We start from the raw sequence: 22,607 nt of genomic DNA, 5'->3' as shown, positions 1-22,607 counted from the left end.
ACAAAATAGCACACTTATGCCCTGCAATTTCTAAAATTATATGTGAGAAGAATCCAACCCACTTTGTATTGTAACATAATCTTAACCATATCAATTTGTAATATTTATTTATTTATTTGACAGGCAGGATGTTAGACAGAGAGAGGTTGCTTATTGGCTGGTTCACTCCTGAAATGGCCATAACAGTCAGGAGTGGGCCAGGCTGAAGCCAGGAGCTGGAAACTCCATCTGGGTCTCCCACATGAGTGGAAGGGGCCTGTAACACAAGCAGCAACTTAATCTGCTGTACCATAATGCCAGACCCTCATATCAATTTTTTAATGCATCAAAACCAAATTTTCTCAGGGTACAAAAGTGGTGACAGAAGCCTATTTAAAAAATGATGTATATGTAGGTACAACTACAACAAAATATTTTGTTGTCTTTCACAAATTCAAACTATAATACAATGGCACCACCTGTTGATTGAGTGGCAGAACTGAAATCCTAAAATGATATTACAATATCAAATATTGTTTGGAATTATAAATCGAGGAATAGAACATGTCATTGACAATTGATGACAAATCAGTGAGAAGCCTCTATGATATTAGATTTGATCACATCAATTCCTTCCTTCATTCTGGCATTCTGTACAATGACTCAGCTTTTCTCTAAAACCTAATCATTGCATGAACCTAGAAAAATATGTAATTAAGATTAGTTTCTTAAATATAATTAAGTGTATATTTTAGAAGAAAATATTGTTAACATAGACTTTTTCATACAATATGCAGTCACATTGGACTGAACATTAGTGTTCTGTAGAATATATTTTGGGAGACTTAAGCTTTATTTTTTGGAAAAATACCAGACTGGATAAATAACAGTAGACACATTTAAAAACAACTTTTATAACATGGCAGATATACCCTCAAATGAATACTTCTACTTGTGAGGAAGCAAGGAACATTCCTCCAGGTAAAACCTTCAAAAGAAAAATTAATAATAATAACCCAATGAACTGGATATTCTTCAGCTGTCTGAAAAAAGTATATATGTGTTAGTAGTTCCCAAGTTCTCTGGTTTTTAAAGGCTCAAATCAAAAAAATAGTAACTTGAGGTCACTAATTGAAACTGAGCTATTTAAATGACTAGACCCTCAGTGAAAGTGTGGGATAGAAAAAATATGTGCGCATCAATTTAGGCAAATAACAAGGAAGCTCATCTGTCTTGATCTGGAATCTAGATGGATAAATGATGTCAGGCTAATGAATGTGTGATGATGAATTCTTTCTTACACAGGTTGAAGTTCTTCATTTCACTATCTCTGTGGTCCAGGAATGTTTCAGCTGAGAATCCAACACAAATTGGTCTATGGCAGCTTCACTGCATAACTCCATGAGAAATTCAAAACCTCTTTGAGGAGCTGATATTCATTTTATTTTATTTATTTTTTTTATTTTTTGACAGGCAGAATGGACAGTGAGAGAGAGAGACAGAGAGAAAGGTCTTCCTTTGCCGTTGGTTCATCCTCCAATGGCCGCTGTGCCCAGCGCGCTGCAGCCAGCGCACCGCGCTGATCCGATGGCAGGAGCCAGGTGCTTCTCCTGGTCTCCCATGGGGTGCAGGGCCCAAGCACTTGGGCCATCCTCCACTGCACTCCCTGGCCACAGCAGAGAGCTGGCCTGGAAGAGGGGCAACCAGGACAGAATCCGGTTCCCCCACTGGGACTAGAACCCGGTGTGCCGGGGCCGCAGGCAGAGGATTAGCCTAGTGAGCCATGGTGCTGGCCAATATTCATTTTAGACCATATAGTCATACTGGATTCTCACTAAAAAGCTCCACAAATATGAGTGCAGAGCTCAAAAATCATGAAACTAACAGTTTCAAAACACTATCACAGGGGCCGGCACTGTGGCGCAGTGGGTTAAAACCCTGGCCTGAAGCTCTGGCATCCCATGAGCGCCAGTTCTAGTCGCGGCTGCTCCTCTTCCCATGCAGCTCTCTGCTGTGGCCTGAGGAAGCAGTGGAAGATAGCCAAGTCCTTGGGCCCCTACACCCACATGGGAGACCCGGAAGAAGCTCCTGGCTCCTAGCTCCGGATAGGTGCAGCTCCGGCCGTTGTAGCCAATTGGGGTGTGAACCAGCGGATGGAAGACCTCTCTCTCTGTCTCCAACTCTCTCTGTAACTCTGTCCTTCAAATAAATAAAATAATTCTTAAAAAAAAAAAACTATCATAAATGAACTGGTAGTTTGGAAACAATTAAATGGAACTTGCATGAATACAAATACAATCTTTGAAATTTAGAAAAATATTGCCGGTGCCGCGGCTCAATAGGCTAATCCTCTGCCTTGCGGCTCCGGCACACCGGGTTCTAGTCCCAGTCGGGGCGCTGGATTCTGTCCGAGTTATCCCCCTTCCAGGCCAGCTCTCTGCTGTGGCCTGGGAGTGCAGTGGAGGATAGCCCAAGTCCTTGGGCCCTGCACCCCATGGGAGACCAGGAGAAGCACCTGGCTCCTGCCTTCGGATCAGCGTGGTGCACGCCGGCCGTGGCGGCCATTGGAGGGTGAACCAACGGCAAAGGAAGACCTTTCTCTCTGTCTCTCTCTCTCTCTCACTGTACACTCTGCCTGTCCAAAAAAAAAAGAAAAGAAATTTAGAAAAATAGGTTGGCTAAAAACAAATATGTTAGACCTACAGAGAACTGACTTTGTCTCTGACATGGTTTTGCAGATAGAGAGGGAAAAAAGGAAAATATAAAAGAGAAGTTGAGACATTCAAGACAAAATTGTCTAAGCCCAACATATGTCTATTTAGGTTTCCAAAAATGAACAAGTAGAATGCTTGATAGAAAATATTATAATTGAAATGGATGAAATTTTCCCAAATTAATGAAAGAGGAATAGTGAGGTAAAGTAGCAAGCTTAAAGTTACACAGCTAGTAAGAACTTAGTGTTTGGAATTTATCCCAGATATACTGTCAATTATGAATAATGACAAAATAAGTACATGTAAATTTATTTATTTTCATTTTGTTTGAAAGGCAGGGAGAGAGAGGGAGGGATTGATTTTCCATTTACTGGTTCACTCTCCAAATGCCCACAATAGCTGGGGTTGGGCCAGGCAGAAGCCAAGAGGCAAGAACTCTGGCTGGGTCTGCCACAAGGTGGAAAGGACCCAAGTACTCAAGCCTTCTCCTGTTGCTTCCCAGGGTTCAAATTAACAGGAAACTAGAATTGAGAACAGAGCAAGAATTCAAACCCAGGCACTCTGATATGGGAGGCAGGCATCCCAAGCAGTATCTTAACCCTGCACTGAATGCCTACCCACATTTTGAACAAATATCTAGTGGCCCTAAAAGAGTGCTTCATTAAGAGAATTAAAAAGTTATGCTTTAGGAAGTAGGAAATTACATCCAAAAAAGAGATAAACAAGGAAAGTGGTAACTATGAGTAAGTGTAAAACCCTTAACTTCAAAAACACAATAACCAAAATATAATAAATATGAAGATTAATTTAGGGATGGCACAAGAATACTATCACCATTTATTCTCATATTACCTTCCTAATAAAAAGAATAATTTGTCAGACAGATATAACAATTTTCAATACAGAAATACCTAATACATATCATAGCAACATTTAAAGCAATGCTTGACACAAGAGAAAATACTGAGAAACCTACCTTAACAGTGGGAGATTTAACATTCCCCTCTCTAAATTATTTAACTTTTGGCTTTTAAAGATGTTTCAGGCTGTGAGTGGATAAAACAATGAATTTACATATTAATTTGTTAATAATACACAGAGACTATACCAAGTTAATCAGAGAGCAGATATTTTCAATCATGTATCAAATTTACAAAATTTGGCCATGAACTAAGTCCAAAATCAAGTGTCATCAAGTATCAAAGAACCAGGATCATAAAACCTGTGTCTTGTAAATAATAATTAAAATAGAAATTAAAAATAGAGAAATCTAAGGCTATATGAAGAATTAAAACACTATTTGTAAATAATGCTTAAAGTTAAAGAAGAAAAGTATGAGAATATTTCGGTTTAATGATAATTGTCAAAAATTATATAACAAAATGTTTTTAATTTTGGATTGTAATTTTATAGCATTAAATTCTATATTAGAAAGCAGTGACAGTGTGAAGAATAATGAACTCACTATGCAATTGAAGATATTAGGAAAAACAACACCCATGGGGCCAGCACCGTGGCATAGCAGATAAAGCTGCCACCTGTAGTGCCGGCATCCCATATAGGCATTGGTTCAAGTCCAAGCTGCTCCACTTCCAATCCAGCTCTCTGCTATGGCTTGGGAAAGCAGTGGAAGATGGCCCAAGACCTTGGGCCCCTGCACCCACATGGGAGACCCAGAAAAAGTTCCTGGCTACTGGCTTCGGATTGGCTCAGCTCCGGCTGTTGTGGCCATTTAGAGAGTGAATGAGCAGATGGAAGACCTCTCTCTCTCTCTGCCTGTGCCTCTCTGTAACTCTTTCAAGTAAATAAAATCTTAAAAAAGATTTTAAAAAAGAATGAAAAACAACATGCAATAAATGAAATGTGATTACTTTGAAACTCTCAATAAAGTGACAACTCAGGCAAGATTTTCAATCAGTGCTAAACTGTGAGATAAAATTCTGATCAAGCTTCCTGTTAATATGCCTGGGAAAGCAGCGGAGGATGGCTCAACTCCTTGGGTCCTTGCACCCACATGGGAGACCCAGAGGAAGCTCCAGGGCCCACCTCTAGCCATTTCAGTCATTTGGGGAGTAAACTGGCAGATGAAAAACTTCTCTCTCTCCTCTCTCTCCCTTTGCTTCAAATAAATGAAAAAAAAAATTTAAATGTTGATAGAGAACTGAATTGACACTATGTTAAGGTGGAGCCTGCAGATTACTTGTTGGTGACACTTTACACCAGTGACCAATGCTGGCAACTCATAATTAGATGCCCAGATTATGAGTGATACAATAAGAAACACAGCATAGCTTTATTGCTAAGTGTTTAAGACTGAATAGAAATCGGCTCCCCAAAATTCATGCATGTAATTAAACTCTGAAGTCTTAATATGAAGAGTTGGTGAATTAAGGGTGGAGATTTGATCTAACTATGGTGTCTGAGAGGAGGGTCTAGTGGTAGGTCTTTGGGTCTTTTTGGGGGAGGGGTTTGCTTTCAGCAGGTGGTCCTTATGAGAGGGTTGATTCTTTGAGCTGAGTTCTGCTTGGCTTCTCTCTCTGCTTCCTGGTTCATCATTGATGGTCCTATATAACTTCTCTGCCACAGATCAGCCTCAGGGCCACTAGATCCTGAACTGTGAATCTCCAAATGTTAAGACAAAACAAACCTTTTCCTTCCCAAAAATGTCTTCTTGAATAGTTTCATTAAGGGAATGAGAATCTGACTAGTATATGAAGGTTTCTTGCAATGAAGTGCTTTGGCATCAAATCAATTTATTCAAAGTAAATCTAATCAAATCTTAACACCTAAACTTTCAATTCATAAGAAATACCAAGACCTACAGTAAGGAGCAAATCAAAGAATACCACAGAAAACAATCACCACACATTCAAAAAAATCAAATGTTCTAAAGTAAAATTGGTCCTGACTCTTACAAATTAATATTATTAAAAAGAGGGGAGAATCATCTACATATATATATATAATAAACAGCCTTGTGAGACCTAATTAAGACATGGATAATGATTGACATTAAACTATCTTAGGTGCTGTTTTGTTGATGATGTGGTTATATAGCAGAGTGTCTCACTTTTTGCAGATGTATGATATCTGCAATTTAAATTTTTAAACTTACCAAAAATAGATTAAGCAAAGGGTATAACTAATAAATCGAGGTGACAGGTGTTTTATCATTCTCTTCATTTCCTTATGTTTGAAATTTCTTATAACAAGTTTAAAAAATCAAATAAAAATAAATCCATAAGAGCAACTTTGGGGTCTCTACTTTCATTTGCTTTTACAAATGTGAGCCAGATTTTGACTTGTCTATGCTCCAGTCTCACCCAGGACTGACTGGTCAAAGCTGCTGAATGTATGACACAAAATAGGTCCAGAGGAATTGCAGCACCTACTTCACAGGGTTGTGGGAATTATGTATGGTAATACATGTAAAAAGCTTAATAGGTCCACTGGCACAAAAAGTGATCATAAAAGTGAAAAGGATCTGGAATGAACAAGATTTTAAGATTATTCAAATTTAGTCCTTTTTAGAGATGAAGAAAGCAAGGTGTAGCCAGTTAAGACTTACCCAGGTCACCGTGTCCAAACTGAGACTAACATTCAGATTTTCTAGTTCCATTATACCAGTAATTTCCTAACAGTATCCCACAGAACACAACCATGAAAGAAGCATAGTGAACAAAATGATTCAAATATGTCTTTTCACACTAAGTACAATCCTCCCTCTTGGAGAGCTACAGGAATAATACATTTAAATTTACTTAACCCAGCCCTGAATAACAGAACTCCTTTTCCACTATATGTTGTTAGTAAGAAATGCACTGGGAAATGATTCATTACGCCCTACTTGGCATGATCATCGTGGACTTGAAAGAAACTTGGTATGCTTACTCAGAAAATTATCCTGCCAAGACAAGGTTAGGAGGATGCAAAAGAAAGTGAGTTTATTTGTTTTGATACATTAATGTTGCTATTTGAAGACAGAGGGCATCCATATAAATGAAAAATTTTTACTAATAAATGAGTACAGGATTCTTTCAATGACCTGCCTAGAACTAAATAATTTTAATGCAGGGTGGGTTTTTTAAAGATCTGACTTCTTTTATATAGTGATAGAGTAAATATACCAGATTAGGAGTTGAGAGCTTCAAAATGGAGAATTGTTCTTTGCATGGGATTTGTTATAAATTGGGTGATGATGGTTGTCCCTTTATTTGGCAGGAAAATTTGGGGGGGAAAGGAAAATAAATACAATTAAGGTTTGATAATAAGTCATTAATTTTGTTGCTGCCAAGTTGGTTTCAGGAAATTCACATGGTAGAGATCTCAGTCCAGCTTTATGGAAGTGCTCTGACTTGAGCTGCAAATAAAAAGAAGTATTACTAAAAAAGCTGAAATACAGGTAAGATGCAGGCTATTCATGAAACCTAGGCACACCTTAATGATACAAAACAGAGTTTAATTAAGACTACAGAGAGTCCTAAGAGAAAAATAATATTCTAAAATATGAAGTAATAGAAGTACTCCAGAGAGCACTTTCATAATTTTCAAGTCATTAAAACAAAAGCATTGTCATCCAGTATCAGATGTAACAAGCTTGACTACTTTTTTTTTTTGACAGGCAGAGTTAGTGTGAGAGAGAGACAGAGAGAAAGGTCTTCCTTTTCCATTGGTTCACACCCCAAATGGCCACTACAGCCGGTGCGCTGAGCTGATCCAAAGCCAAGAGCCAGGTGCTTCCTCCTGGTCTCCCATGTGAGTGCAGGGCCCAAGCATAAATAAAATTTTATCTTCTACTGCTTTGCTAGGCTATCAGCAGGGAGCTGGATCAGAAGTGGAGCAGCCAACACTCAAACGGGCACCCATATGGGATGCCAGCACCACAGGCAAAGGTTTAACCTACTATACCACAGTGCTGGCCCCTGCAAGTTCACAATTTAAGTTCACATTATAAATAATAAATACTTCTTAAGCAAGTTAAATCAACATTAATCAAATATTGTTAAAAACTATGTCCTACTAGTTAAAAAATTTAAAACATTACAAATAAGGAATATAACTTTTTTTTTTTTTTTTTTTTTTTTTTTTGACAGGCAGAGTGGACAGTGAGAGAGAGAGACAGAGAGAAAGGTCTTCCTTTGCCGTTGGTTCACCCTCCAATGGCCGCCGCGGCCGGCGCGCTGCGGCCGGCGCACCGCGCTGATCCGATGGCAGGAGCCAGGAGCCAGGTGCTTTTCCTGGTCTCCCATGGGGTGCAGGGCCCAAGCACCTGGGCCATCCTCCACTGCACTCCCTGGCCACAGCAGAGAGCTGGCCTGGAAGAGGGGCAACCAGGACAGAATCTGGCGCCCTGACCAGGACTAGAACCCGGTGTGCCGGCGCCGCTAGGCGGAGGATTAGCCTAGTGAGCCGCGGCGCCGGCTCAGGAATATAACTTAAAGGAAAGGACATCCATATCAATGTCCACTCAAGATTTTGCCAGCTTCATTGCAGCTAGAAACTACAGGTAAAATAATAAATCAAGGCATTTTCCAAATTTAAAAGTAATTTTGAGGGGCCAGCGCTGTGGCATAGCAGGTAAAGCTACCACCTACAGTGCCAGCATCCCATATGGGTGCTGGTTCGAGTTCTGGCTGCTCCACTTCAGATCCAGTTTTCTGCTATGCCATGGGAAAGCAGTAGAAGATGGCCCAAGTCCTTGGGCCCCTGTACCTGCTTGGGAGACCCAGAAGAAACTCCTGGCTCCTGGCTTCAGATCAGCAAAGCTCTGGACATTGTGGCCATCTAGGGAATGAACCAGCATATGGAAGACCTCTCTCTCTCTCTCTCTCTCTCTCTCTCTCTCTTTCTCTCTCTCTCTCTGCCTCTGCCTCTCTGAAACTCTGCCTTTCGAATACATAAATAAATCTTTAAAAAAATTTGACAAAACTTAAAAAAAATTTTAAAACCAGTTTTTTCTTTGTATTTATACATAATAATCAAACCTGTAACTATACTAACAAAACAAATGTGACAGAATAATATATACTCTGTACCTTAATATTTGCATGCATTAATAGAAATAAAATGTGGCAAAGACATCTGAACTTAGAGATCTACTACTAATGGACTCTATGTACATAGACTTCTCTATGACTTTAATGAAATGAAAGAATTTTGTGATTTGTAATCATGCAAATATTAGCTATTTAACGGGACCAGTCGGTGCTATTTCCCCTGAGATCTCACTTGTGAAAGATAGGAATTCTTAAGTTCCAGTGAAGGTAGGTATCCATTCCTTCCAATAATACTTAATGAGGTACAGTAATGATCAAGGCTGTATGCTAGAAGTATAAAAAGACGCATCCTTGGCTTCCACAAATTTATATCCAAGAAGAGTAAATAATTCTTTGCAAATGCAAGGATGACAGTAATTATCAAAAGCAAGTTACAGATAAGTATCATGAAAATTCAGAAATTATAATTATTATTGTAGATGGTAATGATCAGAGAAAGTTTTACCATTAAGTAGTGTGCATATTCTTGAGGGGTAGGTAAAATTAAATTTGCAAAAATGGGATGAAGAAAATCTAAAGGGAAAAAAAAAAAACCCATGAGTATATTCCAAGCACTTTGAGTAATTCTCACAAATTAAGGAAAAAGATGCTTAAGTTGGAAATAAAGTATAAATTAGGAAAACCTTCTTATTTGCAACCTGGTAGGTTTTAAATTAGGGATTAATTTAGTTAGGCAATGTAAGGGCATCCTACTAGATTAAACTGCATGTTTTGACATTAGGGAACATAAAATGCTATATTAAAGCCGGCGCCGCGGCTCAATAGGCTAATCCTCCGCCTTGCAGCGCCGGCACAGCGGGTTCTAGTCCCGGTTGGGACACCGGATTCTGTCCCGGTCGCTCCTCTTCCAGTCTAGCTCTCTGCTGTGGCCTGGGAGTGCAGTGGAGGATGGCCCAAGTGCTTGGGCCCTGCACCCGCATGGGAGACCAGGAGAAGCGCCTGGCTACTGGCTTCGGATCAGTACAGTGCACTGGCCGCAGTGGCCATTGAGGGAGGGTGAACCAACAGAAAAGGAAGACCTTTTTCTCTGTCTCTCTCTCTCTCTCTGTCCACTCTGCCTGAAAAAAAAAAAAAAAAACTATATTAAAACACATGGCCAGCACCATGGCTCACTTGGCTAAATCCTCTGCCTGTGGCACTGGCACCCCAGGTTCTAGTCCCGGTTGGGGCACCAGTTCTGTCCCAGTTGCTCTTCTTCCAGTCCAGCTCTCTGCTATGGCCCAGGAAGGTAGTAGAGGATGGCCCAAGTGCTTGGGCCCTGCACCCGCATGGGAGACCAGACGGAAACACCTGTCTCCTGGCTTCGGATCGACACAGCGCACTGGCCGTGGCGGCCATTTGGGGAGTGAACCAACAGATGGAAGACCTTTCTCTCTGTCTCTCTCTCTAACTCTGCCTGTGGGGAAAACACACACACACACACACACACACACACACAATTAGCTAGATTTTGAGTAAAAAAGTCAGAAAATGTCATCGTTGTATTAGGCTCCCACATGATACTTCTTTAGGCAGAAACACCTCTTATTTTTAAATGCCTTCTATGTGCCAGAAAGTAGACTTAATACTTTGCATGCATTCACATTTATGGTAACTCCTTATAATAGATGAAATGTTATGACCATTTTAGAATGGAAAAAAATATAATGAAGGATTGCTATCTTCCAGGTAAATGAAAAAGCACTGCACCCAAAGGTAAAATGGTTTCCAAGGGACACAAATCTTTGAGAAATGAAGACAAATTTTAAAATATCAGATTCTCCTGTTTCAAATTCAAAAGGACAATTTATCTCCTTTTTAAGCAGCACAAATGTTTTCACACAAACTAAATTTAACTGAGCACTATTCAATGAATAAGACCTGACTTTAACTCCAGGTGCTGTCCACACACCCTACATTTCCCCAAATTGGAGCTAAAATGCTGTTTTCCCTACAAATAGATTTTAATTTTATCTTACACCTGTTACAGTCTTAGGATGTTTCTAAGTACCAGCCATTTCAAATTTACACGTTTTATCAAGGCACAGAGGCAGTCAGCCTCCAATATATCCTACACAGGCGAGGTTATTGCCTCACTCACTATGACTCAACCAATGTCTTAGAATTCTGTGCATAATTACTATCAGGAATTTTAAGGCAGGTGGCATAGGTTCTAGGCCCAAGGGCTTGGAACTGAGAACTTCCAGCAGCTGCGACCACAGAGTCCCTGGGGCGGGGATGGAAGGGGCGTGTTCCAAGAGCGAGAAAACCATGCTGACGCCCACGGGTGTGCTTTCGTCGGTGTGCAGAACCCACCAGCCCACCTAAAGGCCCCAAATGCCTCACAAGGGTTAAAGGCCGCCTCCACGGCCTTCCGCGGCTCTTCCCGCCCCCACTTCCGCTTCCGGGGAGGCCACTACCGGGCACCTCCCCTGCGTCGGGGTGAAAGAGGATCCGGAAGTGGCACGGGCACTTCCGGTAGGGAAACTCCTTGCCGCTGCTTCGTACCCAGCTTGACAGGCGCGGTCCCTGCCAGTAGTTCTCTCTCCTTTCGCTTTCTTCCAGCCTAGTCTTCGAATTCGTTTGCTGCACCGGTCCTGCCCCTTCTGTCTCCGAAGTCGCCCCATGCCCATGTTCCGGGGCAGGAGTCCTGAAAGCGAAGACCCGCCTGCCTGTACTCTGTCATGTCCGAACTGACCAAAGAGCTGATGGAGCTGGTGTGGGGCACCAAGAGCAGCCCCGGCCTCTCCGACACTATCTTCTGCCGCTGGACGCAAGGTACCTTGGCGGGACTGGCGCTTGCAGCCGCCGCTTCCTCAGCCGGCGAGCTTCTGGCTGTGACGCCTCTCGCTCGAGCCCCTCACGTGCCCCGCGCTCTGTCCCGGTTCCCGTGCTCAGCGCTGAATCTGGGTTTTCCAGAAACGTTCTGTCCGCTTCGGGGGAAGAGGGTCGCTGATTGCAGCCGTCTGTTAACTACCCGGAGCTTTTCTGCCGGCCTGCGGGAGGCGACCCTGGGTGGGGGTGGCCCCGCTGTGCGCCGCGGAGCGCGCCTCGCCTGGGCTCTGTCAGTTTCTGCTGGCGAGCTGCGGCGGCCTGGGGCTTGACACCCCCCACCCCCCAGCAGAGCTTTGTGTTCTTGGTGTCCGTCCTGTTTTTTGGAGAGCGTAGCGTCTGCCAGAAAGGCCAGGTGGAGAATTCAAGAAAGCAGTTTTGCAGGTTTGAGCGCAGCGTTGGCTTGTTAACGAAGTGTTCTCTTGGCCCAAAGCATCCCTGGTTTTGAGAGACCTTAGTGTCTGTTACTATGAATCGCATCACTTCCTGTGCAGGCCTGAGGTTACCCAGACCGTATTTCTACTTATATAAGAAGTCGTATTAATAATACAGGCATTAGCGAAACAGAATAGCTATTTATCGAATCCTTGCGCGGCTCTGGGCGCGTTAGCCCTGATTCTTGAATTCTGCTTGTATAACGTAACTGACCCATAGCTTCAGGGGACCAACGATTGTGGTTAAGAGCAAAGCCTTTGGAATAGAAAGGATCAGTAATGCGTGCTGGCGAAGCACTGTTATTAAAATATTTATTCAGAAAAGACCTATTCCCAAAGGATTATGGGGAGAATGGGGGCATAGTGAATATAAATCCCTACTTCAAAATGTGTTTTAGAAGGAAAATTCAGTACTTAAAACAGTGCCCTCGTCCCTCCCAGATACGGCTGTCTGAAGAGCTGATGAAACATCTTGGGTTGTTTAGCCCATCGCTTTTGCTTCACAGGTGAGGGAAATGCATCGTGATGGCGAACTGACTGGGCCAGAGTTGCAGGACTGATAGAACTGGGAATGAATTCCAAGTCCTCCAACTCCTAAAACACTGGTTTTCAGTATTTTGGTTTGCATTTCTAAACACTGCGTATAATTAGTTTGGCTCTTTTCACACATTAAGTCACTAAATTTTTTTTTTGAAACTTTGGAAACCTGCATTTGCAGATTTTAATATCCTCTTTGATTTACTTATGCTAATAGTGAACAGCTATAAAAGACACAAAACTGGAACATTTCACTTGTTTGGTAGTCAGTCAGTATTAAGCATTTTACAGTGTAGACCTCAGTGATAGCCAGTCTTGTTTATGTTTCTATTGGGGGCAAATCCAAGGAGAATTCAGGGAGACAGTTCTGGTAATGGTTATGAGCACAATCTTTGGAATGTGTTTTTGGGGTCCTAGGCTCATGGTATTTAACTTATTTGAGCTCAGTTTCCTTCTCTGTAACATGCAGATAATAGTAGCAGTCTAGGGTTTTTGTGAGGATTAAAGAACCCATTAAATACACGGAGGCGCTTAGCACAGTGTCTGGCATACAGTAAACACTCTGTAAATGGTGGCTATTATATTAATTTTTAAAGCCTTTAATTGTGAACTATGTCAAAGATTACTCTGTGGCTTTGCCCTGACAATTACAAGAAATTGTTTGTTTGGTGATAACATTCTAAAAAGAACTTTATGATGCATTAGAATGCTTTACTACATTTTTAGTCTTGCAGAAGTTCCCTAAAAAAATTTAGCTTAATCACTACCATTTCAAAATAAGGGATTTTTTGTTTTGTTTTGTCAAAGAATAGTTACATCGTGATATGTAATTCTACAAAGTCTTACATTTTAAAAAATTTTAAGGTAACCGGGGAGTTTTTAAGTTATCACCTCTGAATCAAGGTGGGGGTAGTTAATGATTTTGATATGTTAACTGATACTTGCATTCAGTCGTTCTCTGGGAACCTTGCTAAATACCACTGTGGCAGTCCTTTGGGTTGTGGGAATAGGTGCAAGAGACTGCTTTGCTTCATTATTAATGTAACATCAACTCTGGCTCTATTAAATACTCTGTAACTACCTTGAATTGAAAATTGTGATCTCATTAATCTTTTGGAAGCAAGATACAGGTGTAAGATGTTTGGAATAAATGCTTATAAAATTATAGGTAGATTTATGAAATCATACTGATTAGTCAATCTGAATTATTTTAATATGGTTAGTAAAACAGACTGGCACCTAGTTTTTGATTTGGCATTCTTAGATAATCCTTTTCTGCACATCCCTTTTCATTAAAATATGAGTGAGTTTTTGTTTTCTGGTGTGTGTATGTGTGTGTGTTTTGCTTAGTTTTTATTTTAAAGACAATAAACTAGGTGATTTAATGTCTTGAGTTTGGGTGTTTTTTTTAACTCAAAATTTAATCATTATAGCTTTTTTCTACACTTTTGCTCAATTACCTATAGTCCTATTTTATGAACATATTTTTCATTCCTGCAGTTCATTAGTACCACTTACTCTCCTGTGTGTCTTCCTAGCAACTACAAGTGTTCCAGGTTCTTGCAGTTGAGACTAGGCAGGATAGGAAAGAGGGGACAAACAATAAACATAACATAGCATAAATCGTCTACAGTAGTTGAAGGTGAGGGATTAGGGAGTTCTGGGTGGGATACTCTGAGTAGGCCTCATTTCCAGACCAAATTTAAAAAACACTTGGGAGTCACTGAGCTGGCCATGCAGATGTCTGAAGAATGTTCTAGACAGAATAGCCATTATAAACGACTTAACAGAAAATATGCCAGGCCAGTTCAAGAAAAAGGGGGTTAGTATGGTTGGAGGGGAATGAAGGAAGGGAAGAGTAATAAAAAATTCTATGAGAAATAAGACTTTCTGAAGGTCATTGTAAAGACTTTGGGTGTTAACTCTTATTGGAAGGAAAAGAGAGGATCTGACAGTTCTTAAAGGATTGATTTGGCTGCTGTGTTTGCAGATACACTGTATTGGACTAAGTAGATGGACAAGATCAAACCAGAGAGAGTTGCAGTAATCCAGGGACAAGATGGTGGCTTGGACCAGGCAAGTAGTAGTGGAGATAGTAGAAAGCAGTCAGATAGATTGACCATGCAGATTAATTTTTAAATGAAAACATTTGACATTTGAGAATTTGTTCTCTATTGATTAGCTCAGTATTTGGCTAACTCTGGAAACCGTCCAGTGGCCTCTGTCTCAGTAATAATTATGCTGTTGCAGCAAAAGTGTGGGTATGGCTGTATCTCAAAATTTGTCTAAAAGTAGATGAGGGCTGTAGTTTGCCAACCTCTGACAGAGATTATAAACTCTTAGAAACCATTTCTCTTCCTCCAAGTTATAAGTTACTTTATTGTTTTACCTAAAATTTAAACAGAGAGAAACCTAATTTTGCTGCTTGTGGCATTTCAGTGTTTTGGGGGAGTGGGACTATAATTTATTGAAATAGTTTTGATGTTTTCAATGTTGCACAATTTTTGTTACATAATATGAAAACAAAGATTGAACAAATAAGTTAGGAAAAGTGAAAGTGCAGTTAAAATATAGTACAGTGTGTATTAGGAGTTCATACATTTGGGTTTAAAATTTGAATGTATGAGCATTTACTGTAAGATGATTTAACATTATACAAAAGTAATAAAATTCCATGCCAATATTAATTATTTTCCCAAAGAGAGGATAATATTGTAGATCCTATCATTTTAGAGGTGTCATTGTACTTGGAAGCTTTAATTTTAATCTCTAACATATCTAAAAACATAATTGATCTAAGTTATAGCTTTTTAAAATTTATGATTTATAAGCATATTTGACAAATAATTCCTTAGTATTTTGAAAACCTAGCTTTTTTTATTCAGACTTCAAAATATGTCATATCTTATTTTTGTTTTACTTTAGTTTTTGAAAATCTTATTTAATCCTTAACCATGAAAGATAACAAAAGACAAGTGTAGTCATCCTCATTTTTATAGATGAGGAAGTAAGTCCCAGTTCAGATATTTGTCTCAACTGAGATCATGTAACTTGTAATAGTCAAATCAAGTCTTTCTATGGACTTTTGTATATATGGTTGGCCAGAATTATGTAAGCTGTACTTGTCAGACTGGTTTGAATAATGTATATATGTAAGGTAAGTCATATGCAAATAAAACTGGTTTGAATAATGTGTGTGTATATATAGTAAGTCATGTGGAAAATTGCAAAGAAATTCATGGCTTAAGTTTATTGAGTTTTAAAATGTGAAATTGAGAAAGACTTCTCTATTCTGTAATACTATGGAATGTGATACAGAATGGTTTATTTAGGATCAGATGCTAGATGGGTAATTTCTGATCAAACAGAAGAAGCCCAGCCATTTTGTAATAATTCCTTTCAAATGGAGAAAATGATCTGAATATGAGACACCTGACAAGATAAAATGACTCTTTGTCCTAAGAAATTTAAATTAAAATAAACCTTGTAATAAAGGGGAAGGCTAATGAGCATAGTCTTATTTTTGGTTAGAACACTTAATTTCTATTTCACTGACTTTTATTTCATTTTAGGCTCATAGCCTTTATCCATTATTAGTTATACGCAAACATGTATACTGGAATTAAACGAAATGTGGCAGAAAGCATATTTGGCAGAATTGTCTTAACGGGTTGTTTTTTCTTTTATTTCAAAGGCAGAGTTATAGACAGGCAGGGTCGGGGGGAGGATCTGCCATCTGCTGGTTCACTCCCCAAATGGCCACAACAGCCAGAGTTGGGCCAATCCGAAGCCAGGAGCTTCTTCCAGGTCTCCCACGCAGTGTAGGGGCCCAAGGACTTGGGCCATCTTCAACTGTTTCTCAGGTCTTAGCAGAGAGCTGGTGTGGAAGTAGAGCAGCTGGGATTTGAACCAGTGCCCATATGGGATGCTAGCATGGCAGGTGGTGGCTTTACCCACTACACCACAGCAATGGCGCCTCCATGGGGTATTAATATTCAAAGTACAAAAACAGCTCACTATTACACTATTATGTAATTCTAACTAAAGGCCCTAGCCATAGATCTTGAAAATTACATTATTAGAGTTTTTAAGGTACACGAGAATTCATTATTCATTCACGTTTATTATATAACACCGAAAGCTTGACAGAGCCTAATTTCTCTTCTGTACTTGGATACATCCAGGGGGCCTTTCCTACTACCATTGGGCAAATAGGCTTTATCTCTTGTTCCTAGGTTGGACCTTAAATTGATTTTCTTTCTTTTTTTTTTTTTTTTTTGACAGAGTTAGACAGAGAGAAAGGTCTTCCTTCTGTTGATTCACCCCCTAAATGGCCACTATGGCCGGCGCGCTGTGCTGATCCGAAGCCAGGAACCAGGTGTTTCCTCCTGGTCTCCCATGTGGGTGCAGGGCCCAAGCACTTGGGCCATCCCACTGCCCTCCCGGGCCACAGCAGAGAGCTGGACTGGAAGAGGAGCAACCGGGACAGAACCGGCGCCCCAACCGGGGCTAGAACCCACGGTGCCGGTGCTACAGGTGGAGGATTAGCCAAGTGAGCCACGGAGCTGGCCTTAAATTGATTGTTTTAAAGTGATAATCAGTACCCTTAGTTGTCATGTGTCCTTAAAAACTTTACCCCATACATTTACCTCAATTATTTTTAGTTTTCTGTTTATCCTGCCATCTAATTCGAAAGATTCTGTGTATTGCTGGAGAAAATTGAGGGCAACCTCAATATAAATGTTGTAATTAAACCTTAGCTGAGCTCTCAATGCTTTTCTTACTTCTTCATCCTTTCCGGCTTTTCATGGGTTTTTTAGAATTAACATTTTCTGCAATTCTCTACCCTTCTTATTCCCCTCACTTTGATTCTCTTCCTTTCTGTATGTTTAACTTAGAAGCCTTCTAAGATTTTCTCCTCCAAGGCCAATGGCTTTCAAGTCCCCCCATCCGCCCCAGGTCCCTTAACACTCTCATAAATTACTTATTACTTTTTTTTAAAATATTTATTTATTTATTTGAAAGTCAGTGTTACACAGAGAGAAGGAAAGACAGAGAGCAAGCGTGAGCAAGGTCGGTCTTCCATCGTCTGGTTCACTCTCCAATTGGCTGCAATGGCCAGAGCTGTGCCAATCTGAAGCCAGGAGCTTCTTCAGGGTTTCCCATGTGGGTATGTGGGTGCAGGAGCCCAAGGACTTGGGCCATCTTCTACTGCTTCCCCAGGCTACAGCAGAGAGCTGGATTGGAAGTAGAGCAGCCAAGACTCAAATCGGCACCCATTTGGGATGCCGGCACTGCAGGTGGCAGCTTTACCCACTATGCCACAGTGCTGGCCCCTACTTATGACTTTAATGTGAAAAATTAAAGATGAATGAGACCCATGGCATTGTTGTCTTCTTTTTCTTTTGCAAATCTCTTTAATTTCTAGCTCATTAGATGTTGTAATATATTGTTTTGGCTGAAATGTATGCAGAAAATCTAGTCTTGAACAGCTATGTAATTGGAAAAGGTGGGAGTATTTTAATAGCCTTTTGAGATACTTGTGGATATTCTTTTTTGAGATCATTCCTAAACTCAAGTGGTTGTGTCTTGGAGGTTAGTTGTAATATGTAATCTGGGGCTGTTTCAGTGAGCTTTTCAACTTTGTTAAACTGAAATCTGTTGGTTTGTCTTATACTTTTTTTTTAAGACTATTTATTTGAAAGTCAGAGTTACATACATAGAGAAGGAGAGGCAGAGAGAGAAAGAGGGAGAGAGGAAGGGAGGAAGGGAGTCTTCAATCCGCTGGTTCACTCCCCAATTGGCCGCAACTGCTGGAGCTGTGCTAGTCAGGAGCCAGGAGCTTCTTCCACGTCTCCCACATGGGTGCAGGGGCCCAAGGATTTAGGCCATCTTTTATTGCTTTCCCAGGCCACAGCAGAGCTGGATTGGAAATGGAGCAATGGGGGATTTGGACCAGCACCGATATGGGATGCTGGCACTGCAGGTGGCGGCTTTACCTGCTATGCCACAGTACAGGCCCCATTGTCTTATACTGTTGAATGGCTCTCTTACCTACACATTGATTTGTAACAGCATGCATTGGTCATTTGGAAATTATTGATGCACTAGCTTATGATGACCTTCCAAATGTTAATATATTTCATTTTATAGTTATCAAAAGTCACATTTTGTTACTGTTACTACTGTTCTCATTGGAAAAAAAAAATTTTTTTTTTTTTGACAGGCAGAGTGGACAGTGAGAGAGACAGAGAGAAAGGTCTTCCTTTTGCCGTTGGTTCACCCTCCAATGGCCGCCGCGCTGATCTGATGGCAGGAGCCAGGTACTTCTCCTGGTCTCCCATGGGGTACAGGGCCCAAGCACTTGGGCCATCCTCCACTGCACTCCCTGGCCACAGCAGAGAGCTGGCCTGGAAGAGGGGCAACCGGGACAGAATCCGGTGCCTGGACAGGGACTAGAACCCGGTGTGCTGGCACCGCAAGGCGGAGGATTAGCCTAGTGAGCCACGGCGCAGGCAGGAAAAATATTTAATCATTGAGAATCTCAAACTCACAGTAGTGGATGCAAGTTTGCCCAGTTATTGTTTGAGAGATTGAAATTTTATCATTGACAAAAATGCTGTCAGTTGTTTTCCTTAAAGTGTTGAACTCAAGTTAATTGATGTCTGAGAAAATGTCTTTCACATACCCAAGTCTGAATAATTGTGGTTTGTTAGGATGCTCCACTTTAAAAAAGCAGCTAGTTCAACTTGTAGTTCCAAAAATTATACTTGAAGGGGGTGAGCATTTGACCTACCAGTTATGACACCTGTGTCCCATATCCGAGTACCTGTGTTTAATACTTGGTTTACTCCTCATTGTAGTTTCCTGCTAATGTCAACCCTGGGAGGCAGCAGTGATGACTCAAGTGACTGGGTTCCTGTCATCCACATGAGGGATCCGGATGGAGATCCCAGCTTCCTAGCTTTTGCAGGCATTTGGGAAGTGAATTAGCAGATGGGAGTACTTGCTCGCTCGCTCTCTGCCTCTCAAATAAGTAAATACAATTTTTAACTGTGGTTTTTCCTTGAAATAGCTCTCAACCATCATACCTTAGAATGTAGCAGAAGTGTTTTATGGGTAATTTATTTTGTTACACAGAATATTTTTTATTTTTTTAACTTTTATTTAGTAGATATAAATTTCCAAAGTACAGTTTATGGATTACAATGGATTCCCCCCCACCTGCACCCCTCCCATCTCCCTCTCCCTCTCCCATTCCATTCCATTCACATCAAGATTCATTTTACACGGAATATTTTTAAAAAGATATTGTTTTCAAGGTCAAGATTTAAAAAGAGCCATTTTCACTACGTCAGAAAGGGTGTTCATAAGTAAAATGGGCTCTGTGTGTGTGTGTGTGTGACAGAGATGGGTGGTGGTTGTTAGTGTAATGACTCTTACTTTGGCGTCATACCACTGGCATTTGACTATCACTGTGACTGTGCACAAAGTACAAAGGGTAAATAATGCCTTAGTATTATTGTGGAAATCATTTTAACCACTAATGGTCTCCCCAAAAGGATCTCTAACTTCCAAGGGAGGGGGTCTGTGCACCGCAATTGAGAACCTCTGTTTTTAGCCAATCCTACTAATAGAACATCACACTTTCTCACCTCTCTTTTAGGATGAGTTGGGGCCTTTACATTTCCTCTTTCCCATATAGACATTCTTACCATACCATCTTGTTTTAAATTCACACCCTTCAGTATACATAAGTAATAATTCTTAACTACCTTTCAAGCCATCATTCTATTTCTGTCTACCAAACTTTATAACAAATAGTTCATTTTGACTCTATCCTATTTTGAATAACTTTTTTTCCTTTAAATTTTGACTATTAACACTCCAAATTTATTTTTTGTAGTATTCCCAATGAAGTGCTTAATCCAATGTTTTCATCTATGTCTTTTTCTTAGCATCCAAACAGTTGTGTACTATTTGCTTCTGATTTTGACTTTCTAGGACTTCAGGGAATGTGTGTTTCTCTTACCTTTCTAATCTCTGAGTCCCTTTTGCTGATTCAGCCTCTGCTTACTTTTTGATGTTCTCAACTTCATTATCTTTGTTCTGCATGTTCTCGTTCAGTTTAACTGGCATGTTTAGAATGTACAGATTACTATCTCCCATCCCAGTTACTTCCCTGAGCTCCAGTCCCATATTCTTTACTTCTGAAGGTTGCTAAATAGTTTCACACATTTTTGAGATTGAACTTGCCATTCCTAGAAACACTCACTCACTAACTTCTCCCCCAAAACTTCAACAAGCACTAAAACAGTGGTCAGTAAAATGGGCATGATACTTGTGAGGCAAGGCAGACCATAAACACGTAAAATATAATTACAGATTACAATAAATACAGGTTTCTTGGAGAATGATAGTAGAGACTGCTTAGGTTAATCAGGAAATAGCTGTCTAGGCCCCAGGAAAAGAGCTTGGGGTGTTCTAAGGACCTAAAGTCACTATAAATAATGCAGGTAGAGGGAACTCAAGAGTCACTGGATTATTCCTATAGTGTCTCTTTTAGGCCATGAAAAGGAGTTTGGATTTTGTTCTAATTGCAGTGAGAAGCCACTGAAATGCTTTAAGCACCATGTGACAAAATCTGATTCTATTTCTAAAATATTTTTCTGGCAATTCTATGGTAAATAGATGGAAATTGGGAAGGAAATAGGGTGGAATGGGAAGAACTGGTTGAAAACAGTATTGTAGGTGAGAGATGATGGTAGTTTGAATTACTGTGTGGACTAGAGAGATGGGATAGAAATGGATATGTTCAAGATATGTTTGGGAGCCTTTGGACGAAGAAGACATTATCTTAGGGAGAAGCCTAGAATGTAGTCAGAGTTTTTGAGGGAAAGGATTAGCAGGTGTTTCAAACAGAAGGAACGTCACATGTAAAGGATGAGAAACCAGAAAGAAATAGAATATTTGAGACTATGAGAGCAACTCAGTCTCCTTGGAATGTAATGAACGAGAATGGCAAAGGATGATGAAATAGGAGAAAAAGGCAGAAGCCAGGTCATACAGGCCCATGTTAAGAAATGTGGACTCTTAGAGTGTCTGGAATTCTGCTGTAGGCTATATTAGGGAATTTCCTGGTTTTATACCCAGTAATGGAAATTCAGGGAATACATGAAGTTACCTATGGAAAATGCATGGAATAAAAAGAGCATAGATCCTAAAACAAGACTTGAGGAAAAGTCACATTTAAAAGGAGTTGATCAGAGACTGAGAAGAAATAGGAAGGAAAAACTTGAAATGAGTGAGACCAAAATCCAAGGGACAAAGATTTTCCAGAAATTGAAGTCAGCATTTCAGAGGATTCTCTAGGTGATTAAATAAGGGAAGACTTGAGGAATAGCCTGCACTGGTCATTGGTGAACTTGAGTGAAAAGAGTGGTAGAGTCACAGGCTGAAAACTAGATTATTGCGGGTTGAGTAAATTCTGAGTTAAGAAAATGGAGACAGTGCATAGAGATGACTAGGTGAGCTTTGAGAGGAAAAGGATGGCATGTGATTGGAGTTTTTGTTGGAGTTTTAAAAAAATTTTTTTGGTCGGTGCCGTGGCTCAGTAGTCTAATCCTTCACCTGCAGTGCCGGCACACCAGGTTCTAGTCCCAGTCGGGGTGCCGGATTCTGTCCTGGTTGCTCCTCTTCCAGTCCAGCTCTCTGCTGTGGCCCGGGAGTGCAGTGGAGGATGGCCCAAGTGCTTGGGCCCTGCACCCGCATGGGGGACCAGAAGAAGCACCTGGCTTCTGGCTTTGGATCAGTGCTGTGCACCGGCCGCAGCGGTCATTGTGGGGGTGAACCAACAGAAGAGGAAGACCTTTCTCTCTGTCTCTCTCTCTCTCTCACTGTCCACTCTGCCTGTCCAAAAAAAATTTTTTTTTCTCTAGATATGTTAGATACATGTTTAAAATGCTGTTTGAAAGAGAGAGATGGAAGGAAAAGAAAGAGGATGGTATGGAATGAAATCCTTTCCAGTATTTCTTATCTCAGTTACTATCACCTAGTGTTTCAATCTAGATATTTCA

The 22,607-nt window shown here is 40.6% G+C and overlaps 1 protein-coding gene and 1 long non-coding RNA gene across 8 annotated transcripts in view; one reads left to right on the top strand and one right to left on the bottom strand.

Annotated features, from left to right (window-relative positions):
- Positions 1-6,610: 6,610 nt before the first annotated feature.
- Positions 6,611-20,654, bottom strand: LOC127483550 (uncharacterized). Its single transcript, XR_007909940.2, has 3 exons — positions 20,564-20,654; positions 9,195-9,262; positions 6,611-7,053 (listed from the first exon to the last, which is right to left on the bottom strand). It is a non-coding gene; the product is annotated as an uncharacterized lncRNA (long non-coding RNA).
- MINDY3 (MINDY lysine 48 deubiquitinase 3) overlaps positions 11,067-22,607 on the top strand; it is an 89,497-nt gene continuing 77,956 nt past the window's right edge. Inside the window, exons 1-2 of one of the 7 annotated variants that reach the window (XM_051821431.2) lie at positions 11,067-11,206; positions 11,294-11,506. In XM_051821431.2, coding sequence (XP_051677391.1) covers positions 11,413-11,506 — 94 coding nt within the window. In that variant the 5' untranslated portion in view covers positions 11,067-11,206; positions 11,294-11,412. Of the gene's footprint in view, positions 11,507-22,607 lie in introns of all 7 variants that reach the window. The other 6 variants (XM_070055450.1, XM_070055451.1, XM_002717426.5 and 3 more) reach the window with 6 other exon arrangements.

This window comes from Oryctolagus cuniculus, chromosome 13 (genome assembly GCF_964237555.1).
Source record: "Oryctolagus cuniculus chromosome 13, mOryCun1.1, whole genome shotgun sequence".
In the NCBI taxonomy this organism is placed as follows: domain Eukaryota; kingdom Metazoa; phylum Chordata; class Mammalia; order Lagomorpha; family Leporidae; genus Oryctolagus; species Oryctolagus cuniculus.
The sequence above is the reverse complement of the archived record's forward strand: the minus strand, read 5'-3'. Positions and strand labels throughout refer to the sequence as shown.